Source organism: Fundulus heteroclitus, chromosome 1, assembly GCF_011125445.2.
Source record: "Fundulus heteroclitus isolate FHET01 chromosome 1, MU-UCD_Fhet_4.1, whole genome shotgun sequence".
NCBI lineage: Eukaryota > Metazoa > Chordata > Actinopteri > Cyprinodontiformes > Fundulidae > Fundulus > Fundulus heteroclitus.
In genome coordinates, this window is record NC_046361.1 from 7,779,339 (window position 1) to 7,798,814 (window position 19,476).

The 19,476-nt window shown below is 44.0% G+C and overlaps 1 protein-coding gene across 4 annotated transcripts; it reads right to left on the minus strand.

Annotated features, from left to right (window-relative positions):
* Nucleotides 1-2,070: 2,070 nt before the first annotated feature.
* znf341 (zinc finger protein 341) lies at nt 2,071-18,518 on the minus strand. Of its 4 annotated transcripts, none has more exons than XM_021316122.2 (16): nt 18,420-18,518; nt 16,914-17,024; nt 16,269-16,459; nt 13,790-13,939; nt 13,401-13,703; nt 13,126-13,288; nt 11,466-11,559; nt 11,294-11,384; nt 11,024-11,192; nt 10,685-10,953; nt 10,248-10,456; nt 9,297-9,393; nt 7,357-7,489; nt 7,088-7,199; nt 6,890-6,960; nt 2,071-2,851 (listed from the first exon to the last, which is right to left on the minus strand). In XM_021316122.2, the coding sequence occupies exons 1-16, from the start codon at nt 18,448-18,450 to the stop codon at nt 2,322-2,324; spliced, it is 2,724 nt and encodes a 907-aa protein (XP_021171797.2). In that variant the 5' UTR covers nt 18,451-18,518; the 3' UTR covers nt 2,071-2,321. The 4 variants fall into 4 exon arrangements, with proteins under 4 accessions (XP_021171797.2, XP_021171799.2, XP_012717456.2 ...); XM_021316124.2 differs by having other exon boundaries at nt 11,466-11,556; nt 18,420-18,515; XM_012862002.3 differs by having other exon boundaries at nt 10,685-10,920; nt 18,420-18,515.
* Nucleotides 18,519-19,476: the final 958 nt, after the last annotated feature.

Consider the following 19,476-nt stretch of genomic DNA (forward strand, 5'->3'; position numbering starts at 1 on the left):
GTCTTTTTGTGTCACGGTTGAAGTAAAGATCGTGTCGTTTACTGTCTGCAGCGTTAATGTCCGATTTTCTGATGACTAACTTCCCTGAAGGACTCGGGTTGAGAGTCAAAAACCCCTGTTTATGATGCAGAAGCTTAAATTCGAATGGCAAAATCCTCGAAGCTTTGACTATTTAAAAATAATTCCTATCAGAATTGCTTCATTGCAATTTAAGGCAGTTCACAGCCCTCCTTCCTAATCCAAGCTGGCAAGTCTCGCTCCTAAAACCCCTTCCTGCCAATCGGCGGAGGGAGATTCGTGATTGTCGGCTGCACTGTTCCTACCCTAACCCTAACCTCATTCCTTACCTAAACCTAACCTTTCCCCCAACCCCCCCTCCCATCCCCTACCCTAAGTATAATTAATTATAAACCCCTAATTGGGAATAGAAAAAAACATAAATAATGAAAGGAAAGGAATGTAATGGGGGTGCCTTAACTAAATTAAAAGGAAAGGGGGTAACAAAACTAAACACGAAGGAAGGAAAGAAAAGCAGGGGGTGCCAAAACTAAAGGAAAAAGGAGGAAGTAAACAAAAGGAACGGAGGTAAACAAAAGAAATGGCCTGAAGAAGACAAAATAAAGTCGAAACACGTAGCTATACAGTGGAAAACAGAACCTAAAGAAAGAAAAAGACAAAAGGTCAAACAGCAAAAAAAAAAAAAACCTAAAGGAAAGGAACTCAAGGAAAGGAAAAATAATTTTTAGAAAGTAAGGGAAAGATGGAAAGCAAACTAATAAAACTATTTAATAAAATAACAAGGCTAACAGAGTATAAAAGGCCGAGGCCCTGTGAGGAAAGGAATTTGGCTTAGGAGGACGGGATGTGTGCTTTCTGGGAGAATGCGTGGCGTAAAAGTGCGAGTGCCAATGGGGTGAAGGCCTTCAGGCCCAAACCCCAATCCTAAAGCGTTAGACGCCATCCTGTTCTCGTCTGCCCAGGCTGACCTGATTGATGACTGCTGCTCCGCTCACCAATATTCAGTGGCATTCAGACATTTTATCTTATTCTTTTCAGACAAAATTGTCAAATTGGGTTCCTTTCTTGAAATAAATTTCAGATCTGGTTTGAGTCTCTGCTTATCTTAATCACAGGTTCAGAGGGAAATCCAGCTGAGCAGCAGGTCTGTTCTGCCTTATCCGGGCAGGGACAGCGGGGTTGGTGCTTTATCTCTAGCAGGAAATGGCCGAGAGGCAGAATACACCCTGCACAGGACAATATCCTGTCTGCCAATAAACAAGGGCAATTTATAGAGGGCTAATAATGTAATACTCATACAGTTGAACTGTGGTCAAAAGTACCCAGAGGGAACTCACTAATCTACAGGGAGAACATGCAAAGGAACCCCAGGCCAGGATTTCCAACACAGGACCTTCTTGCTACGAGGAAACTATGCTGCCACGGTGCAGGTGCCCATTTGGCACTAGTGGTGAAGGGCTTGAGTGTAAAAGGACCTTATATGATGTAAGATGTACTTTATGTGCAAGTTGGGGAAGGAGGCATGTTTATCACGCCCCCTTTTTTTTCTTTCCTTCTTTAGACTTCGCTCCAATAGCAGACGGCTAGACATCGGTGCACGACGGCAGATATGATCCAAACCCTGCCTACGAACGTTGGCTATCTCACACTCAAAGAGTTCTGTGTCCGGTTGTTTCACACCTGAAAAGGTTTGGTATGAAACGGTGCCGTCTACCGCAGAACGCTTCCTACCTACGGTGCATCACTTCGCGCCCAGCAGGGGACATTCAGTTCCCACTTTGACCACCGATTTTAAGTAATCTCCGGTATTCTAAGGAGATGTGGTCATATGTCTCCAATAAATAATCCCAGCAGGATTTCATCTAGACTAAAATGGGAAAATTTAAACGAAACATACACTAGTGAAGTACTTTGGTGAAAAAAAAGCATGGATGTTAAGATAAAAAAGTAATGTGTGTAGAAACCGACCCAGGGCCATCTCTCATCGGCTGTGTTGGGTTTGGATATAACTTGGTACGTTTTTAAGACAAATATGAGTAAAAAAGAGCGAACTACTGGCAGAAGTTCCTTTTTAATTATAGTCTACAGAACAATGGGGAAATAATTCCTTTATGTAGACAAACCGGATCCAATTCATGGAACAGCATAAAACATCAGAAACAATGTTCTAGTTTTAATGTAAAACAAATGTACTAATTTCCCAGTCATCCCGTATTCATGTTTTCTTCTCATAACTGAGCTTGGTTGGTAACGGGCCTTTCCAGGAAATCTGTCCAAGGTTTTCACCATCGTGCTGCTTTGCACTACAGACATAGCTGCCTCTGTAAACTGTTCTGGGCGTTGCTGCCAGTGTGTGTCTGCAGCTCGCCGCCATTGTCCACCCTGCCACGCTCCTCCTCCCCCCCGCTCTCAGTCTGCCCCTCAATGGTAGCGATGGCAGGCCGGCAGCCACCCCCCTCCTCCTCCCCCTGTCTTTCTGCATCCTCTTGGTCTTCCCCAGAGCAGTCCTCTTCCTCCAGATCCTCCCCATCAGTCGGCGGCCTTTTGGATTTCCTTCTGAACCTGCTTCTCCTCCCATCGTGCCCTCCTTCCTGCTCCTCAACCGCCGACGCTCCTGCCGCCTCCTCGTCTTCCTCTGCCCTGTCCTCTGTTGCTGTCCGCTCTCCCGCTGTGGGACATTTGTGATCCCGGTAGTAGCTCTGCCTGGTGAAGCCCTTGTTGCAGGCGGCGCACCTGAACCTGTAGTTGTCTGTGTGGGACTGCTGGTGCTCGAGCATGTGAGCCCTGCGGCTGAACGCCTTCTGACAAAACAGACACTTGTAGGGTTTGATACCTGGCGGAGAGGAGAGGAGAGTTCTTTACAACCAGCACACCCTCACTAACGATTAATATGTCCTGCAGCTAGCAGAGGTGGGTAGAGTAGCCAAAAACTGTGCTCAAGTAAGAGTAGCACTGCAACATACTTTTACTCAGGCAAATGTAAAACTTAGCCAAGAAATTACTCAAGTACTTAGTAATAACTGATGATTTAATATTTATAAGGGTATGTGCAAATCCTGGTATGTTAAAGACAAAAATGAAAAAATAAACAAAGAATAACAATTACAATACAACAAATTCAGGCAGAAGAAACACATCTAAATCATTGTTTTTCAACATTAAAGGCGCTATAAGGAATACTGACACCTTGTGGCTCCGATCGGTACAACGGCTTGCCAGTCACAACAACCTAACATGCCGTTTTTAAACGGTTTGTTGCTGTTTTGAATTTTTTACTTCCACAGGACGGGTCCGTTCTTCGTACGTTGCTTAAAACATCCGAGATCAAATGAGACTTTCAAGATGATTTCATCCGGCTAATCATGATCCGGCTAATTGGGTTCTTCGAACACACCTGTTGTTTACGATTAGTATGGCTGGATTGAGTTATCTGAGACAACTGCGCATTCATGCATTTGTTTAAAAGGGGAAATGTATCGATAGTAGAAACAATGATCAGCAACGCTGCTATTGGCTGATCAGCATGGCCAAAGAACGCCCACAGTTTTTCTCCCAGCAGAACACGAGCTTTTAATGGAAGGTTATGCCGAATTTGAGTCATTCATTAAAACGACAGGGAACACCTCAAAGTCTGCTAAAGCCAGGAGAGAGGGCTGGCAAAAAGTAGCAGACAAATTAATGCGTAAATACTGTCCATGTTAGATGTTTCTGTCACTTTCTACAGTATGAATTTTTGCATTTTAATAATTTGATATTTACTTTGTTCTTTTATATCACAACCTCCACGGGACCCACTAGAACATGGGGACAAGTAAAAGTGAAATAGAAGAATATTCTACAAAATGGTAGCCTTTAATTATTATACTTTATTTTAAAAAGGCACTTGTTATGTTAAGAGATCCAAATTTCAGTGTCATTCCTTAGACACGGGAACTAAAGGACATGTGCAAACTGGGATTTTTAACAAAAAATTATTTATCTAAAAAAAAATGAAGTTGTTCCTTTTCCAAGTCATCCACAGTTTACACGGTAAAACTGTATTGCTCCGTGTCTAGATAATCCAACCATAGTTTTTTCTAATACAATATACGGCTCGACAGGAAACAAGCCTTTCAAAGTAAACTAAACTTCACAATAAAATGGCCCGAACAAATCTTCTTACCGAATATGATAATAATAAAAAGCAAACCATCATAACTTAAATATTTTCTATTTATGGCTCTAACACCACTTTTTCCTCTATAAAAGCCACTGTTAAATGATGTGTGTGTCTGTTTATAACAGCCACCAAGAAAAGTCTCTCTACAATTACACTGTCGCGCTGCGCTAAAGGATCCTGTCTATTGCGCAATACGCAATTAATTCGAAAAACTCTGCAAATGCAAATTATTCTTGCACCTTCCGCAACAGGTTGCTGTCGTAAAAATGGACATGGCTACGGCAGACTTCTCTATCTCCTCCGCTTATACAGCCGTGATCTAATCTTGTTTACATGAAATAAGCCTGCTCTCGATCAGGCTTAAGCTGGCGCACATGTTGCTATGACAACAAGTGCAGGATGTCTTTCGAAGAACCAAATGATCCAAGATCATGCCAAATCGTCAACAATGAAATCCTGCTAACTGAGTTAGCGACGTACGAAGAACGGACCCCAGGTCTATGAAGTTGTATTCTGTTCTATTTCTGGTCTGCTTCTCTTACTGGCTTCCATGTTAGCAGGGAACTCTGATTTGATTGGCTCAGGAACCAGGAAGTAAACACGGGCTACACTCTGAACCGAAGTCATTCCAGACCATACCTCTGGGTTTGAAAGGAGAAAATGTGACAAAGACATTGTTGATGGAGAGGACCGATTGTTTATAGGGAATGTTTATGAAGGATTTTACAGTAAATATCTTACTTATAGCGCCTTTAAGCTTGAAAGCAATACTTACAGCAGTTAATGTAAATAGTGTTTGTTAGAACAATGCACAGTGCTTCCAATGACAACATCCACTGTTTACTGTACAATTATTTGGCATCTAAATGGCTCAATGAGCTCAGGAGATAGAAAATAACTTAAATTCTCACTTTAACATGAAGGTTTTGTGTCTCTGGTCTACTTTTGGTTAAAATAAGTATGTTCTTTATTCGTGAAGTTACTCGCAGTAGATAAGAGTAGCCAGAAACTTTAAGAGTATGGATACTTGAGTAATATTATGACAAAAGTAAAAAGCAAAGTGCTGTAAACCTACTCCTGAATGTACAGTTTGTTCAAAAAGTTACTCAAGTAAATGTAACTGAATAAATAGAACTAGTTACTACCTCTGGCAGCTAGTTAGTGAATCAATGGGCTTCACTGAAACTGGTTTATTCCCTGACATCAACCCAGCTTATAGGATCACAGCCCAAAACTTTTTTAAGAAACTCAAACAGGTTGAGATCTTGGTCCTTACAGAAGACTGTTAGTTCCGATGTGTGTTTGGGATCATTGTCCCGTTGGACCACCCAGTTGTGTCCAACTTTGAACTACTTGAGCGGAGCTGTCATCTCAGATGAAGGGAAATCGGTTTAGATGTTCAGGCTGACCTCAGCAGAAGACACAAAGCCTCAAGTCAATCATATCCACAGTGAATCGTGTTCAAAATCAAGAATTAATGGCAGGGTTCTGAGAGAGACAGAAGCCCGTGTTTGAAGTTTGATTGAATTCTGGGGCGGTCCGCATGCACAGAACACATGCCTTCAGGAGAACAGTTGTCTGGTCAGATGATACATGCTTTTGTCACCATAGCCCAGTGTTTGGGCATAAAAGCATCTCAGTCAGACACCTGGCCTCGCAGTAGTCAGACTCTGGAGTTGTAGCAGTGTTTAGCGTTACTGCTTTGAACCCATGTCAACAATGATGGTGCTAACATCCCTTTACCACTCAGAAACTGGACCCATTCGGTCCTCTGCTGCCTCGGGAGTGCTAGCTTCAGACATTGCTGAGTCAGCGCCTTGAGTCAACAGCTCGAACGCTCAGGCCCCGCTGGGCTCCCTCAACCTCCGGTGAAGAAGGGGGTGAAAAATCCTCCATCTCATAAGACAGAGCTGTGGCAAAACCACCAGATGTTGCCCTGGTCACTCAGTTTTTCAACATGTCACTTTCCCTCATCCCGACCGCATCCCCAAGTCCCGCTTAAAACCCCCACTGCTCATGCCCCACACATTGCCGTGCCTTAGAACCGCCCACTTTGGTGGCATTTTTCAGAATGTGTCTGACAGCAGGGTTATGCCTTTACATAGCGGTGAGTCAGACTTTAAGAACCCTGTTACGTACTGCAAAGCATGGTGGTGGCAGTATTGTGGTGTAGGGCTGTTCTGGGTCACTGTACGAACTGGCAGGAATATTTAAGATTGAGAATCACCTCCACATTCTTTAACCTCACTTTAAGAAAGAATATGACGTTCCAACAGGACAATCATCCCAAACACGCATCAAACGGATAAGTGGTCCCGGATGCTCCGACTTCCAGGACAGATTGAACACAGCATATGCTTTAATGCCATGTCCTCACCAGGACACCAATAAAAACACAGTATGGACTCAACTAAATGAAACAAGATTTGGAAATGACAAATGGACTGAATTTATCTTCTAGTCATACTGACCACTCAAAGCATTTAATCGCACACACATTCATACACCGATATGTAGATTAGAAGGAAACTAAGGGTTTCGTGCTAAGGCAGGTGTAACGGGAGGATACTGAAACCGAATTATCAGCCGACTATTCTTGCCACTGAGCCATAGTTGCCCAAAAAACATCCTGCAGAATTAGACCAGAAGCTTGTGGGTGTGAACTTCTGACTCGCACCAGGAGAATCGAATGTGGGTTTTCTGACAACTCACCAGAATGGGACAGGATGTGAGCTTTCAGTTTGTCTGGTCGGTTGAATTCTTTGGTGCAGCCTACGTGTGTCCTGAGAAAGGAAGCAAGTGAGAGTAGCAGGGAAAATGTATAAAAGATGCCAACATTTTGCCAAAGGAAGGGTTTAGGAGCATTTTGATACATCCAATTAAAAGAGGTTTTCCTTTCAGGAGCCTCACCTGAAGGGACACTTATATTTCTTAAAAGGCTCGTGGATGAGCATGTGTCTCTTGACTTTGTCCTTTCTGTTGAACGTCGCCTCACAGAGGGAACACTTGTACGGCTTTTCACCTGGAGACAGATTAGAACACGTCTCGTCTCAGGCTCAAGGCTTACACCATTAAACACACCCACCCGATCTAACCAGAGAACTAGAACAATGCACATTTTAGAACCGACTTGGGAAACCCTGCGTTCGAGACAATGGCTTAAGGAAACGGTTTCCGACCTGAGTGAATCCGAGTGTGCAGTTTGAGGTAGTGCTCTGTCTTGAAGGCCTTCTTGCAGATCTGACACTTGAATCTTCCTCCGACGCCATGAGTGGGCAGGTGGCGCCGGAAGTATCTCTCACACGGGAAGACCTGATGAGGGACGGAGAGACAGCAGGTCAGAGGCCTGTGTTGCAAAGGCAACGTTTGGTTTATGCAGCCATTTGGAGCCAAAGGTCAGATTCATAGTATGAGAAAGTCAGAACACTGTAGAGACGCAGAGGAACAATTCAGAAACTTTACCTAAATGGTCTGTGAAAATCTTCACCTGGTCACTGATTCTCTAATAATGATTATATGTTTTAACCAGAGTGAGAGCTCTTAACCGTTCCAATTAATGATGTTTTATTTGAAAAGCTCCTGTTTAAAAAAAAAAATGCAACAATCAGGCGATTCCTTGGCTGATACTGCTTTCCGACCTTCTTTGAAATCTGATTTGCTGATTCTGATTTTGAGTTTTTATTTTATTTTACAACTAACAGTCGCAGACATATCCTGTAGGTTCGTTAATCGAGGAAGGAATTTGGGATCGGAGCACGCCAGCTTAGTGTAACAGCATGTTGTTGCTTGATGCGATTATACACAAAAAATGTTGCCCATTGTTTGCTTTGATGTATTTAATGACTGATCATTTACTATTTGACCTGTCGATGATCAATCAGAGCTGACCAAGGGAGAATTGGCCAATCCTCTGGTCGACTGATTAGTGAATCTCTGCAATTTATTAGTTAACATCTTTTTAAAACTTAATACTAAATAATAAAACTTTTTAATAAGTTAATTAGGGCTGGGCGATATAGAAAAACGCATATCGATAAAATAGAAATCATATTGATCGATATCGATAATTATCTACAAATTTAAAACATACATTTTAAGTGCAGCCTTAGTCCTTTTACGCTGTTGCTTAGCGACCAATTTTTAGATAAAGAACACACAAACCCTGAAATCAAACTCAACCCTTTATTCAACCAACCTTTTACCAAAACTGCAAGTTTTTAAAAAAAGAAAAAAGAAAACCTGCTCTCTGAACTCTTTGGAGGGGCGGAGCTTGGTGACAGAGCGTTCCTGGGTCTTATTGTGATTGGTTGGGAGGATGTAATGACTGTAATATTAACCTACATGATGGGCTAGAATGGAAGGAAAACTGTTCTATTAAAATTTTTATTGACCATGTTTTTCTATCATCAATATCTGTCTATTAATGGAGATATATTGTTATTGAATTATCGTCCAGCCCTAGTTCTAAACAAAAAAAACATCTAATCCATTCAAGGTGCTACCAGAAAAGCTGCAGGACGACATCACGACAGGACATATGCAAGTTTATGAAATCGACGTGCTGTAAATGTTTTCAAAATATTTAATCGGAGAGTCAGATCTTCTTTAGTGTAAAATAAAAAGTTAAAAGCTTTATGTTACAACCTAGAAGGTAGCGAAGAAACTTGTCGGGACTTTGATGCAATCAACTGGTTCCCTTATATAGGACATTTTTGACCAACCTGTATAATATGATTGAACTTGAGATGACATGTTTCATGATTTGGCGCTATATAAATAAAATTGAATTTAATCTGTTTTTCCAGCAATAAATAAATAAATAACCTCAGCATTCTTTTCTCATCCAAACTGCAGCAGATACAGAAAAATATGCTTTTTCTATTATTATGTGTTCAGGTGACCCATTTTTCATAGAGCCCATGTATTATGTGCAGTTAGGAACGTGCACACATCCGTAAACACAAAGAATGAGTTACGAACTAACACGTCAGACATTATCTGAGGTTTTGCAGTTTTGAGCTTAAGATCTCCTGTTGAAGCTGATGTGTTGTCCTCCGCTCTACCTGAGCTTCAAACCTCTTCAGATGTGCAAACGTGCGACGGCGGGTGGGAAACAAACCTTTTGACAGTGTGGGCAGGGGAAGCTGTGGGAGGCGGTCAGCAGGTGTTGTTCCAGAGCTTCCTGGGTTGAATACCTGCTCTGGCATTTCACACACCTGAAGCAGAGCACACAGCGAAGGTGGTGAGACGTGTTTCAATGAAATGCTCAGGCTGTCTTCTCTGGTTTACTGTAACTAGAGAATAAAGCTCAGGCATTTATGGTTGGTCCGATTATTTCTTTGCTGTAACAATCCCTCTACAATGTAAACCAGAAGTTTACATACACTATAAATAGACAAACCATTTATTCTCAGTGAGGACACGATAACCTTTTCCTATTTCAGATCTGCTAGAATTACCTAAATCAAATCTATTTGCTAAATGGCAGAAAAATGACAGAAGAGCTCTGAGCAGGATGTCTGTGAAGCAGCTGACTCCAGACCAGCTGCCTGGGCTTCCTCCACAGTGAACCAGCTATTATGAGCCTCTTATACTTGTTAATCTGTAAAGACTGCAAAAAAAAAAAAAAAAAGTCTGATTCTGCACAATAAGCTCTTCAGAACTATTGCTAACTTTAATGGGTGTTGTTTTTTTTTTCTTATCTTTACAGAAGTTGATGTATGGGATTCAAAATATTAATTGAACTAATGTAATCGCTAAATGGTATCGATTTAGCAGAAGGCATAATCATTGTTTGCTCTTTGTTTTCAGTAAAAAGTAGCTGGATCATGTTATATATATATATAAATCACATGAAACCCTTATGTTTTTACTCCAGGTTATCACACCACCAGTATCCCATATGGGTCCATGCCAACAACCAATCAGAGAGAAGCATCCCTCTCGTTGACCCAATCCAGCGCCAACCCTCAATCAGTGTTTAAACTAACCCTGTTTTAGTTCAAATACGTGTTGTTCTCCTGATGCCAGGGCTGTCGTGCAGCGTTTTAGCGGGAGTGGCTGTCCTGACCTGTAGACGCTCGTCTCCTTGCGCGCGCTCTGCTGGGAGCAGAAGCAGTGGGAGTACTGGTGGACTCCCAGCTCGAACAGGGAGGGGAAGACCTTGCTGCAGAGGTGGCAGCGGTACGTCAGCTGCTCCTGGTGCGTCCGGATGTGCTCCAGGAAGTGGTCCAGCTTCTGGAAGGTCTGGGAGCAGCTCTTCAGCACACACTTATAAACCTGCGGGGAAGGCACAAAGGCAGCGGCTGGATGTCTGATGCAGAAAACACTATAGTCTCCATTACCTGAAGTCGTGCAAATTATGTAAACCTAATTGTGTAATAGAAATACTTCTAAGGAAAAAAACTTTCTACAAAACATTTTACAATTTGATCTGAATTTCTTCACTCTGATTAGTTGGAACAAAAAAAAAAAAAAAACCCTGCTCATCATGACCCAGTGGCTCACCTGCTCGCCTTTGTGCTGCGTCAGGTGAGACTTGAGCTGGAAGTAGGTCTTGAACTTGCTGCCGCAGAACTGGCACTGGTAGGAGCTGTCTATCACCACGATCTGCTTGGTGTGAGCGTCGCCCTGCTGGTTCTGCTCAGACAGGGCCTGAGGGGGAGCGCCCCGCGCGTCTTCCCCCCCGCCGCCGCCGGCCGGGTCGGCTTCTGCCTCCGCCGGGGCCTCCTCCCCCGGTGCCTCTGTAACCGGGGGGCGAGTTGGCTGAAAATCTGCTGCGGGATCAGAAGGGAGTCTAAAAAACATGCGACCCTGAAAGCGACCCTGAAAGGCTGATCACGTTACCTCTTGGTGTCGACTCTTGCTCTGCTCGCGCTTGCTCCGGCCCGCCCTGGTCCCCGGCGCCTCGCTTCTGCTGCTCCCCGATCCGTTCCTCCTCGACGAAAGACAGCGGCACCACCTTGACCGTGATCGGCAGGCGGGACACGGTGTTCGCCACGCTCATCGGCCACACCTGCACAGAAAGGCCCCGTGTGTGTACTCCGCCCTCGTTTATTTACTATTTAGCTTTTTTAAAAAAAAAAAAAAAAAAAAAAAGACTAAAATCCAGCCCACCTTGTGAGTCTGCATGTGTTTCTTCACGTTGGACTTTTGGGCGAAGGCCCGTCCACAGACGATGCACTGAAACGGTTTCTCCCCGGTGTGGCTGCGGGAGGAAAACAGCTCTGAGTGACGACGCTGGACCGGTGCCCGCCGGCCGCCGTCTGCCTGCTGCCGAGCAACTCACCTCCTGATGTGCTGCTGCAGGTCAAAGTTCTTGGAGAAAAACTTGTCGCAGAAATTGCACTTCAGCTTTGGACCTTTTCCCTTCGGGTGCTCTGCTGAGGAGAGAGATTTGTAAATAGTCAGCCGCCTGATGTCTTGACGGTGTCCGTCGCGTCGCTTTGTTTGACACCTCTGCATCGCGAGCGCGCAGAAATAGCTAGAGTGGATACTTGTTCATTCAGAAAAATTATAAAAAGTTATTTAACTGAAGAGTTAGGGTGCCCTAAACCTAATAGCTAGTTGGGCAAACACCTCAGCTGGGAGGTGTTTGCCCGTTTTAAGGCAACCCGCTGCCTCTCATCGGGATAAAGATCTAAGCTCTGAATGGGCTTTGGACATTTCCTCTCGTGGTTTTCAGTCCTTAGTGGGTTTACTTTATTTTTGAGCTTTTTCTTTTCCACAGATAGTCCCACATTTTCCTCAAGCTCCCTCTGATACACGGTAGACTTCATGCTGGATTCGGTGGAGGAGAGCTGGTCAGGTCCTTCAGCAGCACAAGCATCCCCAAACCATGACACCTTCAGCTCGATGCTTCACCGTTGGTCCTTTCCTTAAACGCTGCATTTGGTTTACGCCAGAACTAGTCTTCTGTTCCAGTGTCTACATCAATTTAAGGCTGGATTGTCCAACAAACATCATCCCTGATGTCAAATTATTTTGTATAAATGTATATGCATATACATGTGTCTCTGCAAAGGAGGAGGATCCTCTCTGCAGACTTAACGAGCATCTAGCAATTTCAATTGTTAATAAAGGTAGTTCATTTCTCTCATAAGAATTTGTTTTTTTAATTATATTGTACAGAAAAGTTTAAAGAGCCTTTTTAAATTATTTGATAATACAACTTATCCTTCGTTATTTTTCAATATTGATGAAACTGATATGAAATACCCATATGTGCAATTTATTACGACTATTTTTCCCATGACTGTAAATAATTGAGCTCAATAGTTTTGGTTTTTGTGATGTAGAATGAGTTTGTGATAAATATCACAGGTACCCTGTTACAATTTCGTTGACCTAAGGTGCCTGGAAAAAGTATTCACCCCCCCCCCATTGCCTTTCTTTCTCGCGTTTTGTCATGTTCGAACCACAGACTTACCGAGATCTATAATCAGAGAAGAGGCCAAGGGTAACTGTGGAGGAGCTGCAGAGATCCACAGCTCAGGAAGGAGAATCTGTGAGAAGACAACTATCAGCTCCACAAATCAGCCTTTTATGGAAAAGTGACAGGAAGATATAAGGAGTCCCTTCTGTGGTCTGCCACAAGTGGTGTAGGGGAGACCGCAGGAACGGGGTGCTCTGGTCAGTAAAGGCCAAAACTCAACTATTCAGCCTACGTGAAAAACACCCGGAAAACTAACACCGCACCTTCCCCTGAACACACCATCCCCATGGTGAAGCATGGTGGTGGCAGCATCATGCCGTGGGGATGCTGCAAGAGCAGTGCAGCCGGCCAGAGTTGATGTAAAGATGGCTGGAAACGAATAGAGGGGAATCGGGGACGTCTCATCTCCCTTCACTTCAAAGGTAAAAACTCACTGAAGCGGTTGTAGCATGAAAAAGATCAATGGTACGGAAAACTTTTGATGATGATACGCCATATTCCTCCTTTCCATCACCTGTTGCTCCATCCGTGGCTTTTTTGCTGCTCCTGGGCTGTTTGGGTATGATGACTTTTTCAAAGTCACTCAGCTCCACCATGTTGCCGCAGCTCTTCGCTTTGCTGCCCTGCTTCCCAGGACTGTAGACCGGAGCGCTGCTGAACGGCTGGCCTTCCACACACTGCCCCCGGCACCGAGGGGGAAGACAAGGAAAAACGCAGGAAGTGGAACTTAAAGGGGCGTGCGACGTGGTCTACAGCTGCAGCCGGAACCGGCGAGGTGGAGGAACTCACCTGGGAAGGATGGAAAGCTGGCAGACCTAACGTATGGATCTCTGCCGCGCCACCCCCGCCGCCGGCAGCCGGTCCGGCCATGTGGGGCATGGCGCTGTAAACCTGCACCACCGAGTTGCTGTGGCTCACCGGGACCTGGGAGGAGAGAGGCTGGGTGGGCTGTCCGGCTGGCAGGGGGTGGGCTGGTGCCTGGCTGGAGGGCAGAGGGTGGGAAGTCTGCTGCTGCTGCTGCTGATGGTGATGATGGTGATGATGATGGTGCTGAAGGTAAGACACCCCTGCCGTGTGCATGCTCAGGTTACTCTGCAATAAAAGCAAGCGTTTTCAGAACGTCTCGTAGTCCAAAGGAAGCGGCGTCGTCTCGCGGGCGTGGCTCTGCGCTGCGTCACCTGTATGGGCGTCTGCATGGCTGCCAGGGGCTGGTCGATGGAGGTGAAAGCTGAGATGGCCGACATGAGGACGTCATCGCTCACCAGCACGTTGCCTTGGACCAGGGTGTGAGTCAGAGGAGACGGAGGGACTGTGATGTAGGTCGACACCTGGTGACCGAGTGGGATAGAACGGGTTTCAACATTTCCAACTAGCATTTCTGTTGCTTCTTTGTTTTTTCTTGCATTTTCTTAGCAGATTTGAAGGACTACATTATTACACTACGTTAATATGGAGCTACCTTGTAACACGCTCTTAGGAAGGAACGATTGTCTTTATTTGTTTTTTTTTATCAGAAGTAGATTTATAAAAAAAAAAAAAAAAAAAAAAAAAAAACACAAACAAGGGACTTGTTCCTTTCCACTGTCGCTACATGCTTGCTGCAACGGCTCGATGTGATTGGCTGCGCTTCCCTAGACAGGTAGCCTTTTTACAGTTTAAACCCTAGTTGATTGCACTGCATCATACCTACGATCAAACCCATGTATATGTATTTGAGTTTGAAACTTTCTACATGATCGATGTAGATGTGGACTGAACTGGTTATATTTTGCAACGCAATCTTTCTTGTAAAGTGCCTTGAGATGAAGTATGTTGTGAATCAGCACAATCTAACTAAACGGTTGATTAAACAAAACCAGAACATAAAATAACAAGCATAAAAACGGCTACGTACAAATAATATGCATGAATATCATCCAAGCTGATTACAGGTTAGGCGTTGAATCAAAAGATCCTCTGGAGTTTAAAGAGACTTGACGTCTAAACTGCAACTTTGGGGATTGAACATTCGGAGGAGGAAAAGCAAATTCAGAGGAGGAAGACCTTTGGGTAGTTTCACGCCTAGAACCATCACGACCAGAGAAACGTTTGGGGCATCTGGATGGAATATGTTTCTACATTTTTACCGTTCTGATTCGGCCCTCAGCTGCTCTACAGAGCTGCCATCCTCCAGGGTGGAGGACATCACCGGGGCCTGTTCACCAACCCAACATGGAATTTGGACCATGGTCACATTACTGTTAACCTGACTTACGCCACACGCATGTCCTTCCGCCTAGCTTCACTCACATCCATCTGGGACCTCTCCATAGGAATTGCCTTTTTTGAAGGCTGGGCCTTATCAACAATCCTTGCATATGATTGGATAAGCAACTTGTCTGTCATCTTTATCGACGTGCTATTTCAACCACTCACACCGAAGCTAACCCGTGACGCTGATGAGACCGACGCAGAAAAAAAAAAAAAAATTCTTTTAATGTGTTTGCAGCTCTAGTGGCACGCGTTTTATTGACAGTGAGCTGACAGGAAGAGGGGGAAGACAGGCGGCAAAGCGCCGCGGGTCGGAGTCGATCCCGGGCCGACCGCGTTAAGGACTAAAGGCCTCCTAACATGGTTCGCGCTAACCGCTAACCGCTCCGGGCCGCGTCCACGTCTGCGCGTCCGCTGCAGACGTGGACGCGGCCCGGAAAACAAAACTTGCCAAATCCGGTCGGGAGAAGGGCGAAAACATGGTTTCCACCAACAAAAGCCTTCAGAGCAGTTCTCTGATGTTCTTTTAATGAAACAATATCAGGTAGATTGGACAACACGGAAGAAATAGCAGCATCAATGTTAACGCTTGCTTCCTCAACGAGCCGCCATTGCTATCAAAACAGTCTCACGTCACGGTCGCATCTCCACTACGTCACATCTATGAAACTCCAGCCCTGTGTCCTGATTGGCCAGACCATAAAATTGGTTGGAGAGATCACTTTCTATGGGAGAGGTCCCAGATGTATGTGAGTGGATCTAGGCGGAGCTACATACGTCTGGCATGAGTCAGGTTACATTACTGTAGGCGACCAATAAGAAAACTGGATTTTTGAAAATTTTCCCCATCGTCTCCTTTAATCTCAGCGACAGAATGTAAACAATCGTTGGCGCAGATGAAATGATTTGGTGCTGGTCAGCTCTGCACTCCCTTAAGGTCTTAGACATAAGCTGATAAAAAAAAGAACAAAAAGTGTTGACTTGATAGATAGGTCTAATCTGGAATTAGTTATGGAATATATCCATAACTAATTTATATATACGTGGTTGTTGAAGGTAACTACCGGGGCATTTTTAGGAAAAAAGCAGTAAAGTGTGTGAACGATCAGATTCGAGGCCTTTCTATCCACTACAATCCTAGAAAATAGTCATTCCTAGGAAACAGGCCCACAGCATCACAGGCCATGCACCATACATAAGAGTGGACATAAGGTGACTAGCCCATATTTTTACTATTCTTTGCCAGGAAACTTGCCGGGAGCAGCTGTTGCCATAAAGCTCAGTCTCATCTGGTCCGATCTGGCCAAAGCACACAGTTCCAGTAGGACTCCCAGGGGTCCTTAGCAGACTCCATGTGGACCACCAACAAAGCTCCATATGAATCAGCGTCCTCCTTTCCGCACTCACCTGTCTGTTAGCGGGAGCCTGGGGTACGGAGCTGACTGAGGGGACCGGCGCGTAGGCATTGCTGGAGGCCAGGGACACCGTGGAGAGGGAGGGGGCCCCAGGCTGGCACTGCTCCCTCTTGTGCGTCATGAAGGCAGGCAGAGAATTGAACTGTTTTTTACACTTCCCACACAGGAACACGTCTTCGTCATCTGCAGGATGATTAAACAGAACCAAGCTGGTTCTCATCAGCAAGCAAAAAAAAAAAAAAAAAAAAAAGGCACCATCTAAACACAGAGCTCATAATTAACCGAATAAGGTGCACCAGCCCAAGCTAGTGAACTCCTAGACGCGTCGTCCTAATCTCCTGATATTTGTCATGTGGGCCAATCAATGAGCAGCAACTGCTTTCCCTTCTCATTAAGAGGGTTTATAGCTGCCTTCTAGAAGTTAAACTGCTATTGCACAAAGAAGATGCCTGATGAGGTGTTTTTTTTGTACCAGCTTTCCCAAAAATGTGTTTTATGAGCAAAAAGAAAACAAACTCACTTAATTGCAATTTTTCCATACCTCTCCATACAAGGAAAAATCCTCCAATTAAAAACCAAAACTCAACCCCAAGACTTTTCAAGACTGTGTAGGAACCCTGCGTATGATCTCACGTACCCATTGGCTGGATGGCAGGCGTCGCAGAGACATTTTGGCTGTTCGGGTCAGGAACTCCACCTTGGCCATCCAGCAGAGACTGGACGGCCAGCACTGTCTGGTTGTCCATGCCTGAGGAGAACAAAGAAGAAGAGTCCCCCTCGTATTCAGCCCCCCTGAGAAGATGCTGTGTAGAACCACCTTTTACCGCAATTGAAACTGCACGTCTTTTGCTCCAGCGGTCTTGAACATTTAGATACTGAGACAACTGCAAAAACGCTGAAGCCTAATTTGACTGGTTGGAGAACGACAAAGTTCAAATCTTGGTACAGATTCTTAATTAGATTTAAGTCTGGACTTTGACTGGGCCATTCTGACACGTGACTAAGCTTTGACCTAAACCATTGTAGCTCTGGCTTTAAGAGCAGGGCCATTGTCCCGCAGTGAGGTCTTTTGCAGCCTCTAACAGGTTTTGCTCCAGGAATGCACTACCGAAAGTTCAGGTTTGATCCAGAGCACCTTCTTAAAGGTGTTTGCTCTGTCCTTCACAAAGCTTGTTTGAACAGACGGCCTGCCTTCATAGAAAGCTCTGTTCCATCCGTCACGATTTCCAGACGATGGATGGAACAGAGCTTTGTGAGATTTCAAAGGTTAGGGCATTCCTTTTATAGCCTAATCCCGCTTTAAACTTCTCCATGGTGTCCTCCCCCACCTCTCTGCTATGTTCCTGGGTCTTCTTCGGGATGCTGTTTGTTCACTAAGGTTCTGAGGACCTCACGGAACAGCTGCAATTGCACTGAGATGAAATCACACACTCAGTTAGGCCATTCTGACAGCACTTAGTCGCACCAGCAGAGCAAATGTTGTCAGATTATGCAGCTCACAGTATAAGATTATTTATTTATGGGAAATTCAAATACCATTTATCATTTTCTTTCCAAGTTAAAGTGATGCACCCTTTTGTCTTGGTCATCACATGTAATCCACTAAAGTGTGTGGTTGGGACGTGGAAACGTGAAAAGGCAAGAGAGCTATGAACGATTTGGGTATGCAGAGATTTCTCCGAGATGCGCAATTTTCTATGTTTACGTCCCCAACCATTGAGACTGTAATCTGATTGCAAACTGTGCGAGACACAGACGGAGTCAGTGTTAATAAAGAATAAACAAATAAATAAAAAATAAAAAACAGGCCTGAATCGCAGCTGGAATGACTTCATGCACTTGTTAAACCTTGTTGCAATTTGGAAGGACTGTTGGAAAAACGCATCACCTGTAACTGCGCACTAACAACAGACAATCCGACAGAAAACGTCTTGAATAGAAATGTGAAAAATATCTGATGTGCTTGGTTGTTTACATTTACACTTTCAGAGTTGTTCTCTTCTCTGCAATCATACAAACAACGATTCAGACATTTGTTTATATTTTACGATTTCTAGAAAGACTCCAAAACACAGTTCCTAAAACAATCCGTAAAGGTGCGTCTGTGTGCGTAACCATGCAACAATAAAAGGAATACTACTACCTTCGAGCACCTCAAATATTGCTTGCGCCATCTTGAAGCTCTCCTCTTGTGTGGTAGGTGCTCTACTAGCAATGCCTGCCGCTTGATGGAAATTCCCTCCAATTAAGAAAAACTGGCATAAGCATTTTAAACATAAATGTTTCAGGAAAAAAATACAATTATAAACAATGTGTTAGGGAAATGTTTAGTTCAAGTCCCAAAGCGTAAAGGCCAACAATAGAAATTTAAGATATATACCTGTCGAAATAAACAAAGTCTGTTCATTTTGCGGTGCAGCACTTCTAAGCTCAGCCACGACCCTAACCGCTAAACTGGTATTTAATAGTTGACATAAGTTCATACAAGGAGCACATTAATATATTGCCCTTGTATTTATCCAATATACCACAAGAAAGGTAGGTTGACAACGCTTTTCTCCGGGGAACGTGAACGCACCATTCGATCGAAGAATCCGCGCTCGGGAACGTGACGGGCAGCTGCACGCATAGACACACACACACACACACACACACACACACACAAACACACACACACACACACACACACACACACACACACACACATATATATATATAGATATATATATATATATATATATATATATATATATATATATATATATATATATATATATATATATATATATATATATATATAATAAAAAAATCAAAAAATTTATGAGTGGCTGTGTTTTACACACCCTATCAGAATATTCTGTTACTTTTAACCCCACTAAGAATATTTATATGAACTGAACCATTTGTCATATTATAGTTTTAAAGTTTCCTGCAAAAAAACGTGAAAATTAGTTCTATATTCTGAGAGTTAGTTGATTAAAATTGATTCTGCGCCTGCTCAACAAATTACACTGATCAGAGCTGTCGACCGCCCCAAGATGGCACCCCCAAATCTCGTCAGTGCCCATTTATATTATGTCTATGGCTGCACGCACCAATCACAGCCCACCAGCTTCTTCTTGCGGAAACGCATCTCTTCGACCAATGGGGGCTTACAGCCACACTACACTGCACAGCCTGTTCTCGACCAATGGGGATCG

Coding starts and splice junctions, on each gene's coding strand:
- znf341 (XM_021316122.2), bottom strand. CDS start 18,450: ATGGCGCAAGCAATATTTGAGGTGCTCGAAG. Junction 13,704..13,789: donor CCATGCAGACGCCCATACAG/GTGACGCAGCGC, acceptor CTTTTATTGCAG/AGTAACCTGAGCATGCACAC. Junction 9,394..10,247: donor AAGGAGACGAGCGTCTACAG/GTCAGGACAGCC, acceptor GCTCTGCTTCAG/GTGTGTGAAATGCCAGAGCA.